Raw genomic sequence first — 21,828 nt, 5'->3', positions numbered from 1 at the left:
TCACTGAAAGAGCTAAAAAACGACTGTTTGCTTCCCCAATTCTTTGGGCATTTAATCTGTACTCTACCAGTTTCACAAACTCATCTGAGGGGGAGATGAGTCCTTTATTAAGCAGTATGGAAATGTATTACTGGTAGTCTTCCTTCTGCCATCTCCCACTAAACACAACCTCCTCCTCATCACCCGACAGCCACTTATCACCCTATAAACAAGAGGGAACGGGGAGTCTCCTTTTCAATCCCCTCTGCTGGCTAGACTGCAGAAGCCAGAATAGGAAGGCTGAGTCATCTTCCTCTCGAAAGAAAATCTAAGTGTACCAAAGGCACATAGAACAGAAGTATGTTCTCTATACAGATCATTTGTTTCAACACATGGCTGCTTTTTTAGGGTATCAACCCGAGCTGAGGATGTCTTCTATCTGCTGCACACAGTAGTTCCCTTTCAGTGTCATCTGTGCCATCTCGTCCTCCACACCTGGTCATCGCATGACTGCAGGCACCCCACTAACCGGCAAAATGGCCACATCGCACATTTACCACTTCACACTAAGCCACATATTGCACAGCACAGGCAAGAAGGGCCCGCTTGAGGCCTGCTTCATCCTCGGTTATGGCAAGTAGCTCCATGCGAGTCAAAGCCCTGGCCTCAGATGCAACCAGCAGGATGGCACTCCCAGCGCCTCATCTGTTTCTTTCTCCCAGCCAAGGCTAGGAAGACCAGGTAGATGGGACTGTTCCGTTTCATTCATGTACAGCTGTGATTCCTGAAAATTGTGCTGTGTGGTAGGGAAAGTCCTGGCTTTTGTGCTTGCCCCTTGGAATGTGGTACTGGGTTATTTCACAGTGGTGGGGTAGGAAGAATAAAGCCCCAGCTAGCCTGCGCTGCTCTGCGGTTGGGAAATTCACAGCCCAGGTCAAAGGAAGACAACCAGAATCTGTGCATAAGCCCAGGGACCCACAACTGAGCTCCTTCCCCACAAAAAGCAGGGCATGCCCATCTCTCTGCGCAGGCTCGAGCAATAGAAGAGACTAGCATTATTGTTATTTTATTTGGACTTTCATTATTTTTAAGCAGAATTCATACAGCCATTGATTATACAGTCATTTCTTAGTACTCTTTTCTTTCCACTTAAGAAATCAGAATACACCATGATGAGGATGCCAAAACAAGACTGCTGGTTAATTACCTAGGGTATAAATACACACTTAATTGCTTGACACTTTATTGAACACAAGGCAGGATGAAGCATCTATGCTTTCGTGGTAGAGCTGAAGCAGCAGATGGCACAGCTTTCCTTTGCGGGAAGGTGTGTGCATCCCCATCTTCCCGTCTTGTTGTGGGAAGACTAACCCATGTTCTGTCGGTTGCCATAGCCCCTGGGATGGGTGTCCTTCCAGTCGTCCCACTCCCGAGCTTGCTGGAGTGTTCGCTTGTCGTCCTCTTCCTCCTTCTGCTCCTCATCCTCCTGTTGCCGACCTGCTCTTTTGACCTCTGCCAAAGCAGCAAAAAGAGAAAGCGGGGGTGAGAAACTGAGGCAATGTCGGGGCCTTGGCACCGCTCTGAACACAATGACCTAAAATGAGAACAAGGAATATAGCCAGCTGCCTACCCCAGGCCAGCCCAAGTGGGGAGAGGACATGTTCAACAACAGAACAAACGATGCTCTGAGTGGTTTTCCTAAGAAGGCAACAACAGAAAAGTTGCCCCTCAGAATGAATTCTACTTTGGGAAAGAAGTCTTGGTAAAATGGCCAAACACCACCCGCTCAAAAACAAAAACACACCAAAATACCAACCGACCAAATCCCCAGCAAACCAAAAATATTTTGGATTTATAATTTGTGACATGCAAGGGAGGCACGGGCGGAAGGTGACTTTCCCTCCTCCACCCATTTCCTGTTTGGGTTCTACAATTCTGCGTGTGTGTAAAATGAGTAATCCCAGGGTAACTGAAAGTACCGGAAAGGAGTATCTGTGTTATTTTGCACACACTTGGAATTGGGTCCGAGGTCCACATGCCACTTGTCACACAGTGTACACCCAAAAGAAATTGAACCAACTGCTACAACTCTCTTTTGCATTATTATTATTTTTTGTGACGTGAAGGATCATTTCCTGGTGGCCCTAAGTTGGCCCGTGGGAACAGTGTCATTACTATGATGAAGAATGAAATACATGGCGACCTGATCCTTTTAATAGCTTAGGAGTCTTACGTTCTTTTCTTAAACCCTTTATCGTAAAATAAAGAATACTAGAAATCATATATATAATGTTTCCCTGAAAATAAGACCTAGCCGGACCATAAGCTCTAATGCGTCTTTTGGAGCAAAAATTAATACGACCCAGTCTTACATTATAGTAAAATATAAGACCGGGTCTTATATATTAATTTTTGCTCCAAAAGATGCATTAGAGCTGATGGTCTGGCTAGGTCTTACTTTTGGGGAAACACGGTAATTAAGTTTTTATAAGGGGGCTATACCTTTATAGCTTTCACCTGGGTCAACAAATAGATCTGTACCCATCCCCAAAGCGTCTCCGTGAGCGTCTTGTAAATCACAGGCCCTTCCCTGCCCCAAACGTAACCACTGTACCACCTTTTACAGTAATAACTTCCTGGATTTATTAGTTTTATGACCCAAGTGTGCCTCCCAAGACACCAGACTTGTCCATTTGTACATTCACGTTTTAGTCAGTGATCTTTAATACAAACTTGTGCAACCATCACCACAATCCATTAAAAAACTTTTCTCTCTCAGAAGATCCCTTGTGCCCATTTACAGTTCTTCCCCATTCCCTCCCTCCCCCAGCCCTTGGCAACCACTACTCTGCCTTCTGTGTCTATGGACTTGCCTATTCCAGACATGTCATATAGAGAATCATGTAACACGGCCTTTTGCGGCTGACTTCTTTCCCTTAGCAGAATGTGTCTGAGGTTAGTCTTGCCCATTTAAAATATTTTGCTATCTCTTTAATCTACGGGTGCCTCTTCCATCCAAGTTATGTCTTGAAGAAGCTAGAGCATCTGACCTGTAGTTTCCCCAAATCTGGATTTGGTTGATTGCAGACATGTTCCGTATTTCTGCAGATTGGCAAGTTCATGCACACGCTTGATCTGATTCGGGGTTGATCTCTTCGGTGTGATTACAGGCGGCGCTCTGTTCCCTCATGGGAGGTGGGGCACATAATACTTGTGTCTCATGTATTGTCATGTTACCAGCTGTTGATGCTTGATGCCTGGATCCATTAATTTCCCAGGGGTCTCAAAAAGGTGATACTCTTAATTTCAACATTTATATTTTATTAAATAGACTGGTTTTATAAAGACAGGCTTCTCCTCATCTACTATTTAGTTACCCAAGAGAAAGGGCAAGGTAAATGCTTGCCTCTTTTCACTTTACTTATCACGTTTCAAGATAGTAAATTGGTTCCTTATCATCCTCTGAAGTTTTTGTTTTTAATTATGAACTCATGGATTTAAATATATTTGATGGGTTTCAACCAATTGCAATGATTTCTAAAAAAATACTTAAACTTTTCAGTTTTAGAATTGTTCTAGATTTACAGAAAAATTGAGAAGATAGTAGAGTTCTTATACTTTTGTACCCAATCCCCTCTATTGTTAACATCTTACATCACTATGGTTTATGCATCACAACTTATGGACTGAACTGATACATTATTAACAACTAAAGTCCATACTTTATTCTGATTTCCTTGGGTTTTTGACATTTTTCCTAATGTCCTTTTTGGTTCCAGGATCCCATTCAGGTCATTAACATTATATTTAGTCATCATGTCTTCTTGTCTCCTCTGGCTGTGACAATTTCTCAGACTTTCCTTGTTTTTGATGACCTAAACAGTTCTGAGGAGTGCTGGTCAGGTATTTGTAGACTGGGCCTCAGTTCGGGGCTGCCTGGTGTCTTTCTCATGATTAGACTGGGGTTAAGGGTTTGGAGGAGAAGATCACAGAGGTGAAGAGCCCTTCTCATCACATCAAGGTTCACACCATCAACATGACTGATCACTACTGGTGTCAACCTGGACCACCTGACTAAGGTAGTGTTTGTAGGGTTCCCACCTGTAAAGTTGTGCCTCCCCACTCCCCAAGATAGGAGTATATACACAAATTATTTGGAATTTTTCCGTAGTGGCGATTTTTCTCTTCTCCTCCCACTTATTGATTTAATCATTTATTTCAATCACTATAGACTCATGGATATTTCTTTTATTCCTTGTGTTATATTCCAATTCTGTTATTTCCCTGCTGAAATTCTTCCAGTTTTGGCCAATGAGAGTTCTTTCAGAGCCTTTATGTCCCAGTAACATACCCCAATTGTCCTTTTTGTGTGTGTGTGCACTTGTTTTCTAGGACTACAAGATGCTTCAGACTCATCTTACAGATTTCCTGCCCCATCCCTAGAACCAGCCATTTCTCTAAAGAGCCCTGGTTCCTTTAACTAAAGAATAGTATTAGAAACTAAGATCTGGGTGCTGGATGCACTCGTTGCTACTGGCAATTGTCCTTTTTAAAGCCAAAATGGTTCTGGCCAGTGGAAATACCTTCAAACTAGTTTTTGAGTACTTTTGATATGACCCTAGTAGTCTTTGAAAGCTTTTTCCCTATCTTTTATGACAAGATCTTCCAAGCTCATCTTGTATATTTCCTGCCCCAGACTTGATTTCTCTAAGACATCCTGGTTTCTTTTAATGGGAATGGTATTTCAAGACCACAATCTGAATTACTAGGTAAGCTCATTGCTAATGGGCTGGTCATTGTCTCTAAGCCTTTTCAATGAATAAAGCAAAGGTGTGTATGTGAGTGCGTGTGTGTTTACTTTTAAAGAAAACTTCTCATGAGTTCATATTCAGAACTACAGGGTTGTTTTATTTCTGACTTAAAACTCTTTTGAATTACATCTGTATTCTTCCACACTAAAAGTCTTAGTTGTCAAAGACAGGATGACAGACTCAGAATATCTCCTAAGTACTCACTTCTATTATCTCACATTACACACAATCTTGGAATAACGCTAATAACACACTGTAACCAATATAACTATTGAGAAGTTTTTTTGTATATGCTTCCCCCATTTCTCCATTTAAAAAATACCTACATTATCTGAGCGTTGAGATAAAGGCATTACATACTCTACTCTCTCCCTTTTAACCCTCATTTAGTCTTAGTTCTACAAGTAACTATTTTTTTAGAGCCCGCCACCTGTCCTTATGTTAACGTATCTCTCATCATCTTGATTGTCTGAAGCTCATTCTCTGGCAAATTCCTCAAGAAGGAACAATAGTTCCTGAATTCCTGCATGTTGATAAATGTCTGTAGCCTTCATACTTAAAAGTCAGTTTTACCAGATATAATGGCCTTGGCTCACATTTTCCCCCTTGAGTATTTTAAATATGTTACTTCATTTTCTTTTGGCATAAAGTGTTGGTGTCAAAAAGTTTGAGAGTGATCTAATTTTCTTTCTGTTATAAACCACCTGCTGTTTTTGCTGAAACATCCACAGCATTTTTTCCTTTTCTTTCAAATCTAGTAATTTTATTAGAATGTATCTTGTTATTGGTCATTTGGGGTCAGAATTCTCAGGTACACAGTGCTTTTTCAAATCAAATTTTTTTTTTCAAGTTCCAGGAAAGTTTCCTTGATATTAGTTTTAAGCATTTATTCTTTTTCCTTGCTTTGGTTTTCTTCTCCAGGTAATCCTATTACCCATATGCTAGGTCTTTGCTATCTTTAATATTTGTCACTTTTTCTCTAATCCTGTTTATTTTGATTTAAAACATTTTTCTTTTTACCTTAGTAAGGCATTTTCTGTTGTGTTCACTCCTTGTTTTCCTCTGCCTTAGCCTTCATTTCTGAAATGATTCTTATTTTCCCCAAGTTGTCACATTTGAGTTTTTCTAATCCTGCTTTATATCGTTCTTCCACGTCTTACATAATTTTCTTAATGTCTTCCAACTCATTTTTAAACAGTGTATTTTAGATTTATTTTTTGAGTGTGTATTTCTGGAATGCTTTTGATTCTCTTTCCCCTTATAATAATTTTGTGCGGACTTTGACGCTGATAATTTTGTTCACTTTTTAACAATTTTATTGATATGTATTTCATATACCATAAAACTCACCCATTTACACTGCACAGCTCAATGGTTTTTATTAAATTCAGAGCTGTGCAACCAGCATCACTATCTGTAGTTCATTCATGTGTGTAATACGTTTTCCTGAACTTTTAGAAATAAGTATGGTTCAGGGTGGCTTTTCTAACTTCACAGAGGCTCCCTTTCTGCTGTTTTTATGTGTGTTAAGAACTATGACTTGCTTGATTAGAGTTTCTGGTTCTGATCCTCTATTCTACTTTGAGTTGGACTTTCCTTTTCTTTATTGTGCCTGTTCTGTTCAATCTCAATTCTATTCTCAGCAGTTTCTCCTCAGTGTGGGAACCTGTCCTCGAAGGGAAATCTAGTGGGTCATTTTCAAGAGTTCATTAAGGACCAGACTACTCCATCCCTTTCAGACATTTGGACCATGGATCTCTTGTATCCACAGTTTTTATTGGTGGGCAAAACCCCTCTCGTTTCAACTGCTATTCATAAATTGGACTGCCGCACTTTTTAGTGAGTATGTTTGTTGTTATGGAATTCTCCTGTTTGTCAGATCGTTCATATGGTCTGTCAACTCTTTCTGCTTTCCTTCTACACAGATGCCAATCACTTGTTGATCTTGTGGTTGATCTTATGGGTGATTTCCTTTACCTGTTTTCATTTTGAGGTTCACAGGGATAGTGTCACCTAGTTTTATTGTAAATATTGTCCATAAGTTTTTTCTTTTGTTTTTATTAAAGTAGAATGTACATGTAGGAAAAAACACACATAGTATAGCTCAACAATTTTCACATATGAACACATCCATGTAATCAGTACAAAATTCAGCAAAAAGGTTGAACTAACTATGGGTCTTCAGCCGTAAGTGACAAATATAGCTGAATTTTGTAAACATAATTATGAATGAAGAAAGCTAGATACAAAAGTATATACTGTATGATTCCATTCATATGAAGTTCAAACCCAAGTGAAACTTGTGACTATACTAAAATTTATTTATCCATTCTATTATGTATGGGCATTCAAATAGTGTCCAGTCTGGGGTATTACAAATAATGCTGCTATGGACATTTTGCAAGCCTTTTGTGGACATATAGTCTTATACTCTTAGGTCTATACCTAGGGAGTAAAACTGCCAGGTCACGGGGGTATACATATGTTCAATGTTTGTGTGTCACCATCACGCCCTGTCCCAGATTCTCCATTTCCATTGCTTCCTCTTTTCTATGTACTCTGGACTTATTTTGTCCTTATTTCCCTCAACTTCGTAAAGTAGGACCTTAGGAATTGATTGTATCTGTTTTTTTTTCTAATATAAGTACTGAGAGTTATACGTTTCCTTTTTAGAACTACTTTAGTTGTACCCCACAAATTTTGATGTATTTTCATTGTCAGTTAAAAATGTTTTCTAATTTTCTTCCTGACTTCTTCTTTGACCCAAGGGTTAAGAAATGTGCTGTTTAAGAAATATTTGGGGGTTTCCTAGGTATGTTGTTACTGATTGCTAATTTAATTCCACTGTGGTCAGAGAACAAATTCAATGTGATTTCAATCTTTGAAAATTTATGGAGACTTATTTGATGGTCCAGAAGATGGTTTATCTTGGTGAACATATCATATGAATTTGAAAAAAGGTTTACATTTTGCAGTTGTTGGATATAGTTCTTTAAATGTCAAATAAGTTAATGTGGCTGCTAGTGTTGTCCGTATCTTCTGTGTTCTTACTGACCTTCTGTCCAGTAACTCTATCAATTACTGAAGTATTAAAACCTACAACTATGATTGTACATTTGTCCATTTCTTCATTCATTTATGTCAATGTTTTCTTCATGTAATTTGAAGCTTGTAATTAGGCACAAGCATGTGTGATCGCTACATCTTCCTGATAAATTGCCTCTTCTATTGGTATGAAATGTCCTTTTTTAATATCTAGTAACACCTTTTTTCTGGAAGTCTACTTTATCCGATATTACTATAGCTTTCTTGTACTTACTGTTAGCACAATATACCTTTTTAAATTTTTTACTATCAATCAGTCTGTGCCTTCATAATTAAAACGCATCTCTTATAGACAACTTACAGTTGAGTCTGATAATCTGATTTCTAATTTGAAAGTTTATTGCATTTACATTTACAATAATTATTGGTATGGCTGGCTTTGGCTCTGCCATTTTGCTATTGGTTTTCTGTTCATCTGTTTTTTGTTCCTGTTTATTCTTGCCTTCTTCCCTTTTAATTTCTCTACTGATTATAGCTTTGTTTCTTTGCATTATTTTTTTAAATAGCCTTTTTTAGAGAAGTTTTAGGTACACTGCAAAATTGTATGGAAAGTACAGAGTGTTCCCATATACCTCCTGCCTAAATGTAAGCATAGTCTTTCTTGCCATCAACATCCTGACCAAAGTGGTACATTTGTTGTAAGTGATGAACCTACATTGACATGTCATCGTCATCCAAAGTCCACAGTTTACACAAGGGGTCACTCTTCCTGTTGTACCTTCTGTGGGTTTGGACAAATGTATAATGACATGTATCTACCATTAGAGTATCACACAGAGTAGTTCAACTGCCCTAAAAATCCTCTGTGCTCCACATCTTCATCCTTCCTTCTCCTCTACCTGTGGCAACCACTGATCCTTTCACTGTCTCAATAGTTTTGCCTTTTCCAGCATATCATAGTTGGAATCATATGATATGTAGCTTTTTCAGATTGGCTTCTTTGGCTGAGCCATATGCATTTAGAATTCTTCCATGTCTTTTCATGGCTTGATAGTTCACTTCTTTTTAGTAGTGAATAATATTCCATTGTTTGGATGGACCACAATTTATCCATCACCCACTGAGGACAACTTGGTTGCTTCCGAGTTTTGGCAATTATGAATAAAGTGCTATAACCATTTGTGCGCGGGTTTTTGCATGGATCTAAGTTTTCAACTTATTTGAGTAAATACCAAGGAGCACAACTGCTGGATCGTATGGTAAGAATATGTTTAATTTTATAGCAAAATGGCTGCACCATCATGCATTCCCACCAGCAGTGAATGAGAGTTCCTGCACAGCCTTGCCAGCACTGGTGGTATCAGTGCTCTGGATTTGGGCTCTTCTTATAGGGGTGTAGTGGTATCACTGTTATTTTAATTTGCATTTCTCTGATGATATATGATGTTGAGTATCTTTTCATGTGCTTATTTATCCTCTGTATATCTTCTTGGGGGAAGTGTCTATTCAGGTCTTTGGCCCATTTTTTTTTTAGAGTATTTGTTTCCTTATTATTGAGCTTTAAGAATTACTTGTATATTTTGGGTACCAGTCTTTTATCAGATCTTTTGCAAATATTGTCTGCCAGTCTATGGTTTGTTTTCACATTCTCTTGATGTGTTATTTTTTAAAATGGTTGCTCTAAGGCAGGGGTGTCCAAACTTTTTTCAACGTTTTTTACCAAGGGCCATATGCAGTAAAATACACAAACAGCCGGGCTACTCACTCGAGGTGAAGTACGTATTGCCTCACCTGGTTTATTTAAGTAAACTAAATATATTTTTGGAATTTGCTGTGGGCCAATTAACAATGGATTGCAGACTGCAGTTGGCCCACGAGCCGCAGTTTTGACACCCCTGCTCTAAGGAATACAATATTCCACCCTAACCTCACAGTCTACTTAGAGTTAATATTGTACCATGTGGTATAGGCAGCCTCAAAGATGGAGCCCAATGATCCCAGTCTTCTGGTATTTGTGCTCTTAAGTAGTCCCCTCCCACATTGTATCAGGTTGGGGACCAATGTAATATGGCAGAAGTCATGGTATGTCACTTCCAACATTAGGTTATAAAAGATACTGAAGCTTCTATCTTGCTCGTTCTCTCTTCGATCATTCATTCTGAGGAAGGAAGCTCTTAACCTGTGAGCAACCCTATGGAGACAGCCATATGGGGAGGCCTCTTGCCAACAGCCACATGGATGAGTCAAAGAGCTGGAAGCAGATCCTCCAGCCTGTCAAATTTTCAGAAGACTGCAGCCCTGGCTGACAGCAACCTCAAGAGATCCTAAGCAAGAACCACCCAGTTAAGCTGCTCCTAGATTCCTCACCCTCAGAAACTATGTGGGATAATAAACGTCTATTATTTTAAGTTACTAAGTTTTAAAGTAATTTGTTACACAATAGACAATATGCGCCACTTCATATAAAATAGAAAAATCTCACAAAAAATAGTGCCACTTACCCATCCTTTTTGCTATAGCTGTCGTATGTATTATATGTATATACATTATAAGCCCCCAAACAATATATAATTTTTGCTGTAAGAAGCCATATGTAGTTTTAAAAAGTTGGGAGTGGGGGGAGATAGCCCTTAGTATTTACCTACATAATTACCATTTCTGCTTCTCTTTATTCCTTCTTGAATATCCAAGTTTCCATCTGGCATCATTCCCTTCAGCCTAAAGAACTGCCTTCATTTTTATGGATATTGTCACTGGATATAAAATTCTGGGATGACAGGGTTTCTTCCCCCTGGCCCTTTACAGATGTTCTCTACTACCTCTGGCTTCCAGTTTCTAATGGGAAGTCAGCAATGATTCCCATCATTGCTCTGCTATATATAATGTGTACTTTACACTGGCTGCTTTTAACATTTTCTTTTTTTGGTTTTCAGCAATTTCATTATGATGTGCCTATGTGTGGTTTTCTTTGTATTTAACATGCTTGGGGTTTGCTGCAATTTCCGTATCTGTACGTTTGCATTTCATAGATTTGGGGAAATTTTCAGCCATCATTTCTTCAAACATTTTTTCTGGCCCCCTCTCTTTATTTCTTCTCTCCTACTGATATTCCAATTGTATGTCTGATAGACCTTTACATTGTTCCACAGGTCACTGAGGCTCTGTTTACTTTGTTCCAATCTTTTTTATTTTTCAAATTGGCTAATCTGTGTTGATCTATCTTCAAGTTAACGGACACTTTCTTCTATCACTACCAATTTATTAAGCTCATCCAATCAGTTTTAAACTTCTGCTACTGTAGTTTTCAGTTCCAGAGTTCTTCCCCTTCTCTGCTGAGACGTTTTATCTTTTCATTCATTACAAGCATATTTTTCCCTTTGCCCTTGAGTATAGAAATAAGCTGCTTTAAAGTTATTGTCTGCTGATTTCAGCATCTGAGTCATCTTGGGGTCGTTTGACTGCTTTTCCTCTTGAGTATAAGTCACATTTTCCATTTTCCCCCCCATATGTATAGTGGTTTATGATTGAATTCCTGACTCTGCGAATGCTATGCTGTAGAGATTCTGAATTCTGTCTCATTCCTCTAAGAAGTACTGATTTTTCATTTTAGCAGGCAGTTAATTTGTCTAGAACCAAAATTCCAAATTCTATTCCCTCTGCACTGGGAACCAGGTGAATTCTCCCAGTTGTTGCAGCCCTATCTAGGGTGCATGGAGAATATGTTGTACATGCAGAGCTAAGGAGTCAGCCAGAGATTTGGGAAGGGTTTATATAGAGAATTGGGGTTCCACCTCTGTGGTTCTCTCCTTTTTGGGATACCTTCTAAATTTCAGTTGCTATAGTCACCCTGAACTCGGTGCTCCCATTGTTCAAGCAATAAGACTGCAAGTTTCCAGTTTTACCTACCCCCACATCGCAGCACCTGCTGCCTGTCTATAGGTGAAAGGCCATAAAAAACAGGAAAGCCTTTCCAATGACAATGACCACTCTTCTTTGTGCTCTAGTGGAAACAGTACTGGAACTGGAAAATTTAGGGTCCCGCAGTCTGTATCTGCTGTTGGTCACGCTCCAGTGCCTTCAGGTAGTTGTTTTATAATAGTCTGTCCAGCTGTAATTGTTATCTGTAGGATGGTTGACCTGATACAACCTGCTCTGCTATTACCAGAAGCAGAACTGCTACCCGTGGATTTTTGGTTTTGCTATCTAGCTGCTCAGTCTGTTTTTATGCCACGATATTTGAAGAGATTCAAAAACTATGCTGTCTCACTGCCCCCATCCTCCCAGAAGCATCTGCTATTTATTTTAATAATAGATGAAATAAAATACTGCCTAGAATCTACCACTCAGAATCTTTGTTCAGATTCTTTCTGCTCCTAAAGGACAACAATACTTGGCCTGAACGTAACTGCTAGGGAATAAGGGACCAGTAAGTGTAACTACTTCCCTCCCGCCCCTCCATACCTGATGTTTGCTTGGCTATTCCCTGATCTGGTAATGCTCCAAATTTCCGATGCTGTTCATACCAGTCATTCACCGTCATAGATGCCAGGCTTGGATAACCAGCTCCAAACACTCTGCGAGAATCACACTACTTTTAGAAAACTCAACATAAACAGCACCATTAAAAAGCCTCTTCTCTTTAGCGACAAACCTGTGTCTATTCCATCCTCCCTCCTCTACCCAGCCACCTACTGAGGAGTTGTGCCAACTCCTGTGAGGATATGTAAAAGGGGGCACCCAGAAAGGGGCATTAAAGTCAAGAGCTTTCATGAGAAGATAAACAGCCCAGGATCACCTTCCAGTGAGCAATCCCAGAGGCCAATGCCCCCCAGAGCAGTGATGACACCATGACAGGGGTATTTATAGTTGGTGCATCTGAAAGATGCACAGAGGAAGGAGCCTCCCCTGCCACCCTATGGAAAAACATCTCAAGAACTCAGGGAGGCAACTACATTCTTTTGAGAACTGTAGCTAATGGCAATAATGGGAAGCAATTTAAAAGTGTACAATTGTCTATTAGATTCCTTTCTCGTTTCTGTTTTCAATTAATTAATTCACTAATTACTTTAGCTGGTTTCCTTTTGAGTCTCTTTTTAAGCTCAAGTGTGAGGGAAATGTCTGCTGAAGACAGAGAGAGAGAACATATAACAGATGAGGTAATAGCCCTTTGATGAACAACAGCCCCCCAGGTGGGGCTATGACCTTTTAGCAATGCCCATTCTGTCTACTATCATGCAATACAAGGGAACCCCAACAGCAAGGGGCATGCAAAGGCACCCCACTTTTGTAGCACTACCTACTTGGCTTGGGCCGCATTCCGAGTGAGAATGAAGGGTTTCATTGGAGGCCTGTCCTCACGAGATGAGTGAGAAGTTGATGCCTATAAAGGAAATTAATTTCAGAAATGCATTTGCCTTTTGCCCACCCCATTATGCTGACTCGTAAGTCTTCGGGCGCTTGAAAAGCCTGGATTCAAAATTCACTCACTCCCTACATATCAGTCTCTGAGACGTATCATAACACTAATGGTGGAGGTTGCTTAGCTCTTCTGAGGATGCCTGAGAGAAAGAGAAAGCTCTCAGGAATCACCTCACCATAAGTAAAACATTACTTGGTTTAAAAATATCCCCCTCCAAAGGAGCCAATAAAGCCTTCCTCCATCTTCCATCTGAATCCCTTGGGCCTGGCCTTCAGTGCTAAAGCTGAATTAAGACCCTTCTTCTAAAACCCCTTTCAGAGTAATTATGCTATTAACTGTCAAGAACCCCCCAGGGGACTTAAGAAGGGGCTCTTCCTAACTCAAGGCGGGAAGAATGGCTGAGTGGTTTCCATATATAGATGTATTGAAATGTTTCAAGGACCTTGGCTGTCCAGGAGCACAAGGAAATAGTCTGGTCAAAGAAAAAGTGTTCACTTAGATCTAACTGCATCACTTCCAAAGCCAATCTCAATACCAAATAAGAGCGTTAAAGAAAAAGCGATGATAACATAGGGGGCAGGGAGGACCCAGAAGAGTCCAGCCTCACAAGGTTTGAAAACCACTCATCTACATATGCTCCAGGGCCCTTATGGTCTCAGACCACTCACTGTTCATTCTTTGATCCTTTAACAGGAGGAAACAGGTAGGTGTTACTTCTAGGCAGAAGCTCCTGGACTGATTAGCATAAATTGAATTAGGAGGAGGTTTCTCTGAGGACTGAAATCAATGCCTGTGACCAATTCACGCTGTATCAGAACCATGAATAAGTGGCAGCAGAGGCTGGTTTTCTGAGGTGGGAGCTCCCAAACAGGGTTCTGATTGTGTTACCCCGGGTTCTCTGCCAGCAGTGTCAGAGGGTGTCACTGTGTATGCTTCAATTCGGATTCCTCCCCAACCTAAACACATTCCCCGCCTGTCATTTTATCATCTTCTTTCTACTCTCTCCTCTCCCCCAGTTCCACTTCTGCATTACCACCCTAGTCCTCGGCCTCTGTTTCCACACACAGCCAAGCACAGATTTTAAAGGCCCACCTCCCAGTGCCTTCCTTTAGCACTCATGACCTCCCACAGCCCAGGCCAATTTCCACAATTACAGATCACCCCAAGTGTTACAGGTCAGCAAGCACTGGGGAACACTCCTGTCACTAGAGGGAAAGCCACCCTACTGAACCTTGAGCTTGAGCCTGCAGCCACTGATCTTAATACATAAGAACACACGTTTTTCTGGAGACTCACAAGGATGTTCATTCATCGCTCTCACAGAACGTTCAAACCTCCGCTAGCAGCTTTCTGAGCTGCAGAGGCAGCGCAGTAGCAAGCTCACCTCTTTGGAAGAGTCTTTTCCTTTCAGGATTGTTATCTCCTGGTCAATGCTCTCAATCTCTTCTAAGCTGATGCCAATCCACCTTCGAAGGTGAAGGAGGTAATATTCACGGACACGTTCATCATCTGCCTCACCACTTTCCACCGCAGATTTCAGGGCAGACAGCCTCTGCTCCATCTCCTTCTTCTGTTTGTACCTGTCCCACAGAAAAGCATCACAGTGAACTTCAAAATAAAGAGGTTTCCTTCAAAAGAAGGCCACAATAAGACTTCACCTTTGCAAGTGACCAGCCAGTCAGCATGCCGATTTCCACTTTGGCAAAAACAGACTCTATACCCGAGAACCTGCCACCAAGGCAGTTCTCTACAAGGCAAGACTACAAGGCAAGGACGGGACTGGCAGGGGCTGACCAACACATTGTGCAGCCAGGAAAACAGAGGAAAATAGAGAAGTAACCTGATCTGAGCAACTGCTCCCATCGTCTTTAGAGATGGGAGTGCCTTAGTCATTTTACCTTTCTGTACCATTTTACCTAGTATCAACCTTTACTAGGCTGGGTACTTAGTAGCACACGATATCCATTTGGCAATTACAGCTTCAGAGAATCTCAGAACCTCAGGGGCATTTACCTGCCATTGATGCAGGAATTCCTTGTGAAACAGGCTGAAAAATGATCATCTTTTCTTTTCTGCTGGGCAACACACCTCCAGCTCTGACTCATCCCACTGTAATTTAAAGAGTCATAACGACCCTGCCAACCTTTTCCAGGATGCATTCTAGTATCTCATGTATCATTCCTTTGATAAATATTTACTGAGTTACCTATTATTCGACAGGCACTGTTCTCACTGCTGGAGACACAGCTGTGTATACAAGAAAGTCCTTGGTTGGGGCGGCTGGTTGGGTCACTTGGTTAGAGTGCAGTGCTCATAACACCCAGGTCACCGGTTCGATTCCCACATGGGCCAGTGAGCTGCGCCCTCCACAACTAGATTGAAAACAACGACTTGACTTGGAGCTGATGGGTCCTGGAAAAACACACTGTTCCCCAATAAATAAATGGGAAAAAAAGAAAGTCCTTGGTCTCCTGAAGCTTTCATTCTAGTGGGAGAAGACAGACAAAAACAAATAGATAAGGAGTCAGGTGGTGGTAAGTGTCGTGAAGAAACAAAAAGCAAGGTAAAGTGCACAACGGATGGTGCGAGAGGCTGCTACTATGTACAAAGTGATCAGGAGAGACGTCTCTGAGGAGGTGACATTTGAGCAAAGACTTCAAGGAAATAAGGAAGCAAGCCATGCCAGTATCTGGAAGGGTGTTCCGAGGGGGGAAAGCAAATACAAAGGTCCTGGGTGGGAGCATGCCAGGCCTGACATGTGTGAGAAATAGCAAGGAGGCCAGTATGGCTGGCACGGAGTGAAGAATGATAGAAAATGAGGTCACAGACATGGCTGGGGCCTCATTTGTAAAACCCTATAGGGAATAAGACACAGTATATCAATATATTTTGAGTGAGATGGAAAAGCCACTGGAGACTTTTGAACAGAATACATGACATGAATAGCGTGACATGATAATGTTTTTTTATACGGGCCACTCTGGCTGTGGTGTGTGGACTGTAGCTGATGAGGGCTGGGAGACAAGGGTGGAAGCAGGGGAACCAATTAAGAGGATACTCCCACAATCCAGGTGAGAGAGAGTGACTTGAAACAGGAAGATGGTGAGACATGGATGTATTTAAAACATAAAACACACAGGATTTGCTGATTGATTGAATGTAAGGGCTTGAGGGAAAGACGAGTGAAGGAAAATCTCCATGGTTTCCAAGAGAAGTGTCCTGAAATATCTACGTCTGGAATCCCATTCTTTGCAGGTGTTCACCCAAATCTGAGGTCCACGGAGAGAGGTGCTTTTTTGTTTTTGTTTTTCAGTGGGGGGTCCTTGAACCCTGAGATTTTATACAGAATTCCACATGTATGTGTTTTTCTTTCCCCCATGGAAAACTTCTGTCATTTTTATGGAATTCGCAGTGAGGTCCATGACCCAGGCGAAATCAAGAACCACTGCTTTGGAAACATTCTTTATTATAAAACCTGTTGGGCTCTTCTGCGCCATTTACCCAAAAGTGGGCACTTTGTGTAACGTTACCAATAACTCACAGCATCCGAGGTAGCCCTGTGAGCAAAACAGTACAAAGGTCAATTCCTAGTTCACAATGAGAACTGGGAATTTCAAGATTTGTGTGTATTTCCTAACCTGGCCACTTTACTAGCTATGTAACTTTGGGCACATCAGTTCTCAGAGCCTATTACCTTATCTCTAAAATGTGTATAATAATATTTGCTTCATGGGGTTGTAAAGAGAATCACATGGAATAATACCCATGAAAGTGCTTTGTAAGGAGCAATGTAATACAAATATTAATAGCTGATAAGAAAATTGAGGCTACGAGGGGCTGGAAGATGCCCCACCAATTAAGTGGTAGACGCTGGATTGGTCACCCCAGGTCTGTCTGACTCCTAAGTCCAGGCTTTTTCTGCTACATCATATTGCTTCCATCTTCCTGATGACCACTCTATCTGTCCCTCCCAAAGACACCTCAAGTACCTTCTAGGATCCAATGTCTGGGCTGGGCACCAAGAATCCAAAGATACAATTAAAGTACTAAAGATGCAATTAGTTAAGGTGTCTGACCTTTAGAAATTCCAAGTCTAGAGAATCACATAATTGATGCATAACGTAAAGTACAGTAGCTGGGGGTGAGGGGAGGCGCGGGCGGTGTGGCTGACAGGTAGGGAAAGGCTTCAAAGAGGACAGACTTTTGCTCTCTTTCTGCCCCAGGCTTCTATAAGTATTTCTACATGTACCTTGCTGAGTCTCTTACCTTTAATTGTTCTTTCCTTCCTCTTCCTTCTCCTTTAACTTGTCTCCCAGGCTTTATCCTTGGCGTTTTTCTCTACACGTTCTTCCTTGGCAAACTAGCCACACCCACCAAAGCTCCTAAATTTTTAGCACTAGCTACAAAAGTGCCTCACAGGTTTTAGTTACACATGTCCATTTGTCCATGGACATGGCTATCCAGTTGTCACTTCAGGAATTAAATTCAGTAAATCTAAAGTTAGACTCATCACTTCCCTAGCTTCTACTTCTTTATTGCTTTCAAAAGAATGGAGGTGCAGTTAATCAACCAGATTAATACTTCCTAAAGCTGGGAATTAGAGTAGAGAAGATACACGAAGATCCAGGTTTTGAGAGAGAGAGAGGATGTACCATTTAAGAGTTTTAGGTAGGAAGGCCTCGGTATGTAAAATCGTGGGGTGGGGGAGGGAGGACTTACAAAAAGTCAATCAGACCTGAACAATCTGTTTTCCAATCACATCAGTGTTTCTTGCAAAAGCATTCTCTCTGATAGCGGTAACTTCATTTTTATCACTTCTTCCCAGCTGAAGTAATATTGTAACACATTAACCTGTCTTTCTGCCTCGTTCTTCCCTTTCAACATTCTATACACATCACTTCTTCCACTGACCTCCCACTACACCACTCTGACCTTCTGCCAAACCGGACCAGTCTCCATTCTCTCTACATCCCACAAAGTACCCTGCTTTGGGCTTCTGCTCATGTTGTGCCACTTCCTATCAGTCTATCCCATTTCCTCACCAGCCCCGAACCATACTTTCTTATTCTTTATAGCCCTCACCACCTAAAATTACATTATTATTTACTAGCTTATTGTCTGTCTCCTCACCAAGATAAAAGCTCCACGAGGGCATAGACTATGTCTGGTTCTCCATTACCTAGAACAGTTCCTGGCACACAGGAAAGGCTCAGTAAATACTTGTCAAGTGAATGAATGAATGTTCAGTTTTTTAGATCAGGCCTCTCCTGAGTTTCAGGCTACCAGATACATCACTTGGATGTGTCCTCGGCACCTTAACTGCAACATGACTCAATCCCAAGTTCGCCGTCTCCCCGACACCTGATCTATTCTTCCTCCTCCATTGCCCAGCTTGATGAGCAACACAGCCATCCACCTACGTCAGGAACACACATCTTCCTTGCTGCTTCCTTCTATCCTACATCCCACAACTAACTGATCACCAGGTTTTCTGCAGATTCAACAGTCCTAAATAGATAACTCCCCCGTCCCTTCTGCCATTGCCACAGTGAGGCCTCATCAGCTCTGTGACCTAAGGGGATCTAATCTTCATCTTCATATTGCTTCCTAACTGCCCGAGTATGCTAGTTAAAATGCAAACATGGCCATGCTGCTCTTTAAAAACAGGAAAACTCCGGTGGATCCCAATGACCAATCAAAGTTTCAGCTCTTTGGCATGGCCTAACAGTAACATTTACAGAATATTTACTAGGTGCCAGAGACTGTACTGTGTTCTATGCCTTATCTTATTTACACTTCTTAACCCTGACGTAGGAACCATCATTACTTAGATCTCACAGATGAGGAAAACCAAGGCCAGACAGGTTAAATAAGTTACCCAAAGTCGAATGGCTTATAAGTAAAGCTGGTTCTCAAACCCAGGTCTCTGATTCCACGACCTGTACTCAGCCACAAAGATATGACCATAGCTGGCTGTGAGTGCTTAGACACTGTGCTAAGTGCTTTTTATGTATGAGGAAGGACCTATTATTGTCCAGTTTTACAGAGGGGGAAATTAAGGAACTGAGAGATTAAGCAATTTATCCAAAGTCAGAGTCACTGAATGGTGGAACTGGAATTCAATGTCCTTCCCATGTTCCGAGCAACGAGATTGTTCCTTCACCTTCCTCACACCCCACCTGTCCTTGGTCTGAATGCTGCAATTCTTCGGCATCATTCCATCTCCCTTTCCACCACCCCTAGTGTTCTAACATCAGCCAATCACTTAGTTAGGCCCCACCCACACATCTCCACCCCAGCAGGGCTCTTCAATGGCTCTGCAGCTGGCTAATGCCCTCCTCCCCTCTTCCTCTAGATAATATTCCTGTTCATCCTTAAACAACTGGTCACAGGGTCACCTCTTCTAGGTAGCCTTCTCCTCTCTCCTGCTCCGTCTTTGGTTAGTTGGCCTCCTGTCTGCTCTTACAGTACCTTGTACATCTTCCTAGCACATCATTTATATTGCTACTGTGTCTACGCATCTTTTCCTCAGTGGACTGGATGCTCCTCCACGCAGACCACTCAGACTCACACAAATATTTACACTCAGTCCGCACCCATGGTGGCCAGCATAGTTCCTAGACACTGAGCACTCACTGAATGTTTTTTATTTATTTTAACTGACAATAAGCACCTTGTTTAAGGTCACACGATGAATTTGTGCCAGGACTAAGATTAGTTCAGGATGTTACACTGACGCAGTCCTGTCACAACAGAGCTTTTCAATCAATGGGCTGAAAGCACACCACAGCTGCAAGACGTTGTGCCCTTCAGACATCTGCCCACTGTGCCATGTGACTATTGCTATGCTGTGATGTGCAAGTGATTGGGAGACATTCTGCTAAACCACACAGCTGCTGTTGGCAACCATAGGGGAGTAGGGGGTCTGATGGTGAGGCACGATCGTCTCAACAAAGGCAGAGGTTTCTTGAAAAACTCAGGAGAGTTTGCTCTCGCCGGAGCCTATGCTCAATAAAAACCAAAACAGTGACACCCCCCCAAAAAAACCACAAACAAACCACATGCACGCCCCCCAACAGCAGTGCCATTGGACAGTCTTCAAATTATAGCTATTGACTCACCTCTGTATTTTAGCTTGTCTTTGAGATGCCATAGCAATGAGGTTAGGATAGGCCATGGAGGCCCCAGTGGTGTTATTCTCAGCTGAGTTGTTCTGGGTTTTGGGCAACTCAAACTCTGCCACGTGATAGTTTTGGCACTGAGTTAAGTATTTTAAAAAGTGTTCTCGAGCCCACTGCAGATGATCCAGACGCTTGCTGGCGTTGACTTGTTTCAAGGTGAGCGCTCCTTGAAATGCTGGCAACATCAGGTACTTGAGGTCGGTGGAAGCAATCTCTTCCAAATCTTCATTTGGGCTGCAAAGAGCAAAGAGGACACTGTGAAGCTTGGTCGGGCATTCAAACGGCAGCCCCCGCTACCTGGGGGGAGGGGAAGGCTAGGCTGGGAGTGAGGCAAAGGGAGGAGGTACCGGGAATGGAGGCCGTTTTCCTTCAACGAAAAGTGGCTGAAGGCTCACACTCAATGCCTCTGCAAAGAGCCACACTGGGGAACAGGGGCGCATGTCGTCGACTGCTCGGAAGAGAGGGGGAGAATGTAAACAATGCCCAGGTGATGGCAGTGGGGAGTCGGCAGGAAAGGTCGCCCATCTCAAAGGTGTCCTGCACCCAGGCTCAGCGGCTACCGAGAGGGGACCATTATTACCCTCCTTCTCAGCTGCTAGCCCCTCCCCATACCTGAACAAGTCGAGCTGCGATATCATTTCGGCAGCCGTGTTAAGGAGTTCTAGTCCCTTCAACACCTTCTCCTGGATCCTCCGGGAACCGGTGGGCTCAGCCGCCACTTCCACTTCGTCCAGAAGCTGCTTGCTGGTTTCGAACAGCTCGGGGAGCCGCGGCGGCAGTAACTCGTCTTCCTCGGCCGCTGCCATCTTGGGGGAGGGAAGAGCTCCAAACACCTCACTTCCGGGCGCAGGGGCCACCCCGTTAAAAACCTCGGCCAGAACCGACGAAACCGGAAGGGGCGCTGCTCTGGGCCCGCCGCCCATTGTTACCGAAGCCCCGAACGACTTTGGGGAGCGGCTGGCGGCGCTAGCAACCGTTACCATAGACTCCCCTGACCGGCTGCCCGTTACAGGCGGGCGCCCCTAGGGAAACCAGGACCGCGAGCAAAGCCTGGGCGCCGGCCCCGCCCTGGGGGCGCCCGGCTGAATGCGGAGCGAGCCCGCCGCGCGCACGTCCCGCCAGGCACCCCCCCCAGCTCCCCACGCCGACGGCCCGGGGCCGGCGGGGCTGGACGCGCCCCTCCCGGCTTCCGTCGGCCCGCAGCTGGAGCTCGGGGATCCGCCCAGCCAACCCGCGCCCGCCCTCTTCCCGTTCACGTCATCCTCCGGCACTCGCACCACAACACATGCACACAACACACACACACACAAACACACACACACACACACACGCTTTCAAAAGTTACTTCCTCTGTGAAACTTTCTTGACCCCCTCTCCCCCACCAAGTCACAGA

General features: G+C 42.7%; 1 protein-coding gene across 1 annotated transcript; it reads right to left on the bottom strand.

The window, feature by feature from the left end:
- Nucleotides 1–1,029: 1,029 nt before the first annotated feature.
- Nucleotides 1,030–21,568, bottom strand: IGBP1 (immunoglobulin binding protein 1). Its single transcript, XM_019748003.2, has 6 exons — nucleotides 21,048–21,568; nucleotides 20,376–20,669; nucleotides 14,639–14,834; nucleotides 13,136–13,215; nucleotides 12,297–12,409; nucleotides 1,030–1,491 (listed from the first exon to the last, which is right to left on the bottom strand). Exons 1-6 carry the CDS (start codon nucleotides 21,416–21,418, stop codon nucleotides 1,346–1,348), a joined length of 1,200 nt encoding a protein of 399 aa, XP_019603562.1. The 5' UTR covers nucleotides 21,419–21,568; the 3' UTR covers nucleotides 1,030–1,345.
- Between the last annotated feature and the right edge of the window lie 260 nt (nucleotides 21,569–21,828).

The sequence above is a fragment of the Rhinolophus sinicus genome, chromosome X (assembly GCF_036562045.2).
Source record: "Rhinolophus sinicus isolate RSC01 chromosome X, ASM3656204v1, whole genome shotgun sequence".
NCBI classification, from domain to species: Eukaryota; Metazoa; Chordata; class Mammalia; order Chiroptera; family Rhinolophidae; genus Rhinolophus; species Rhinolophus sinicus.
The sequence above is the reverse complement of the archived record's forward strand: the minus strand, read 5'-3'. Positions and strand labels throughout refer to the sequence as shown.

Bases quoted from the DNA above. Each gene is read 5' to 3' on its own strand.
- IGBP1 (XM_019748003.2), bottom strand. From the start codon at position 21,418: ATGGTAACGGTTGCTAGCGCCGCCAGCCGCTCCCCAAAGTCGTTCGGG. The intron at 20,670-21,047 runs GTATGGGGAGGG...TGCTCTTTGCAG, and splicing joins TCGCAGCTCGACTTGTTCAG to CCCAAATGAAGATTTGGAAG. The intron at 14,835-20,375 runs GTGAGTCAATAG...TCTGTGGGACAG, and splicing joins AGACAAGCTAAAATACAGAG to GTACAAACAGAAGAAGGAGA.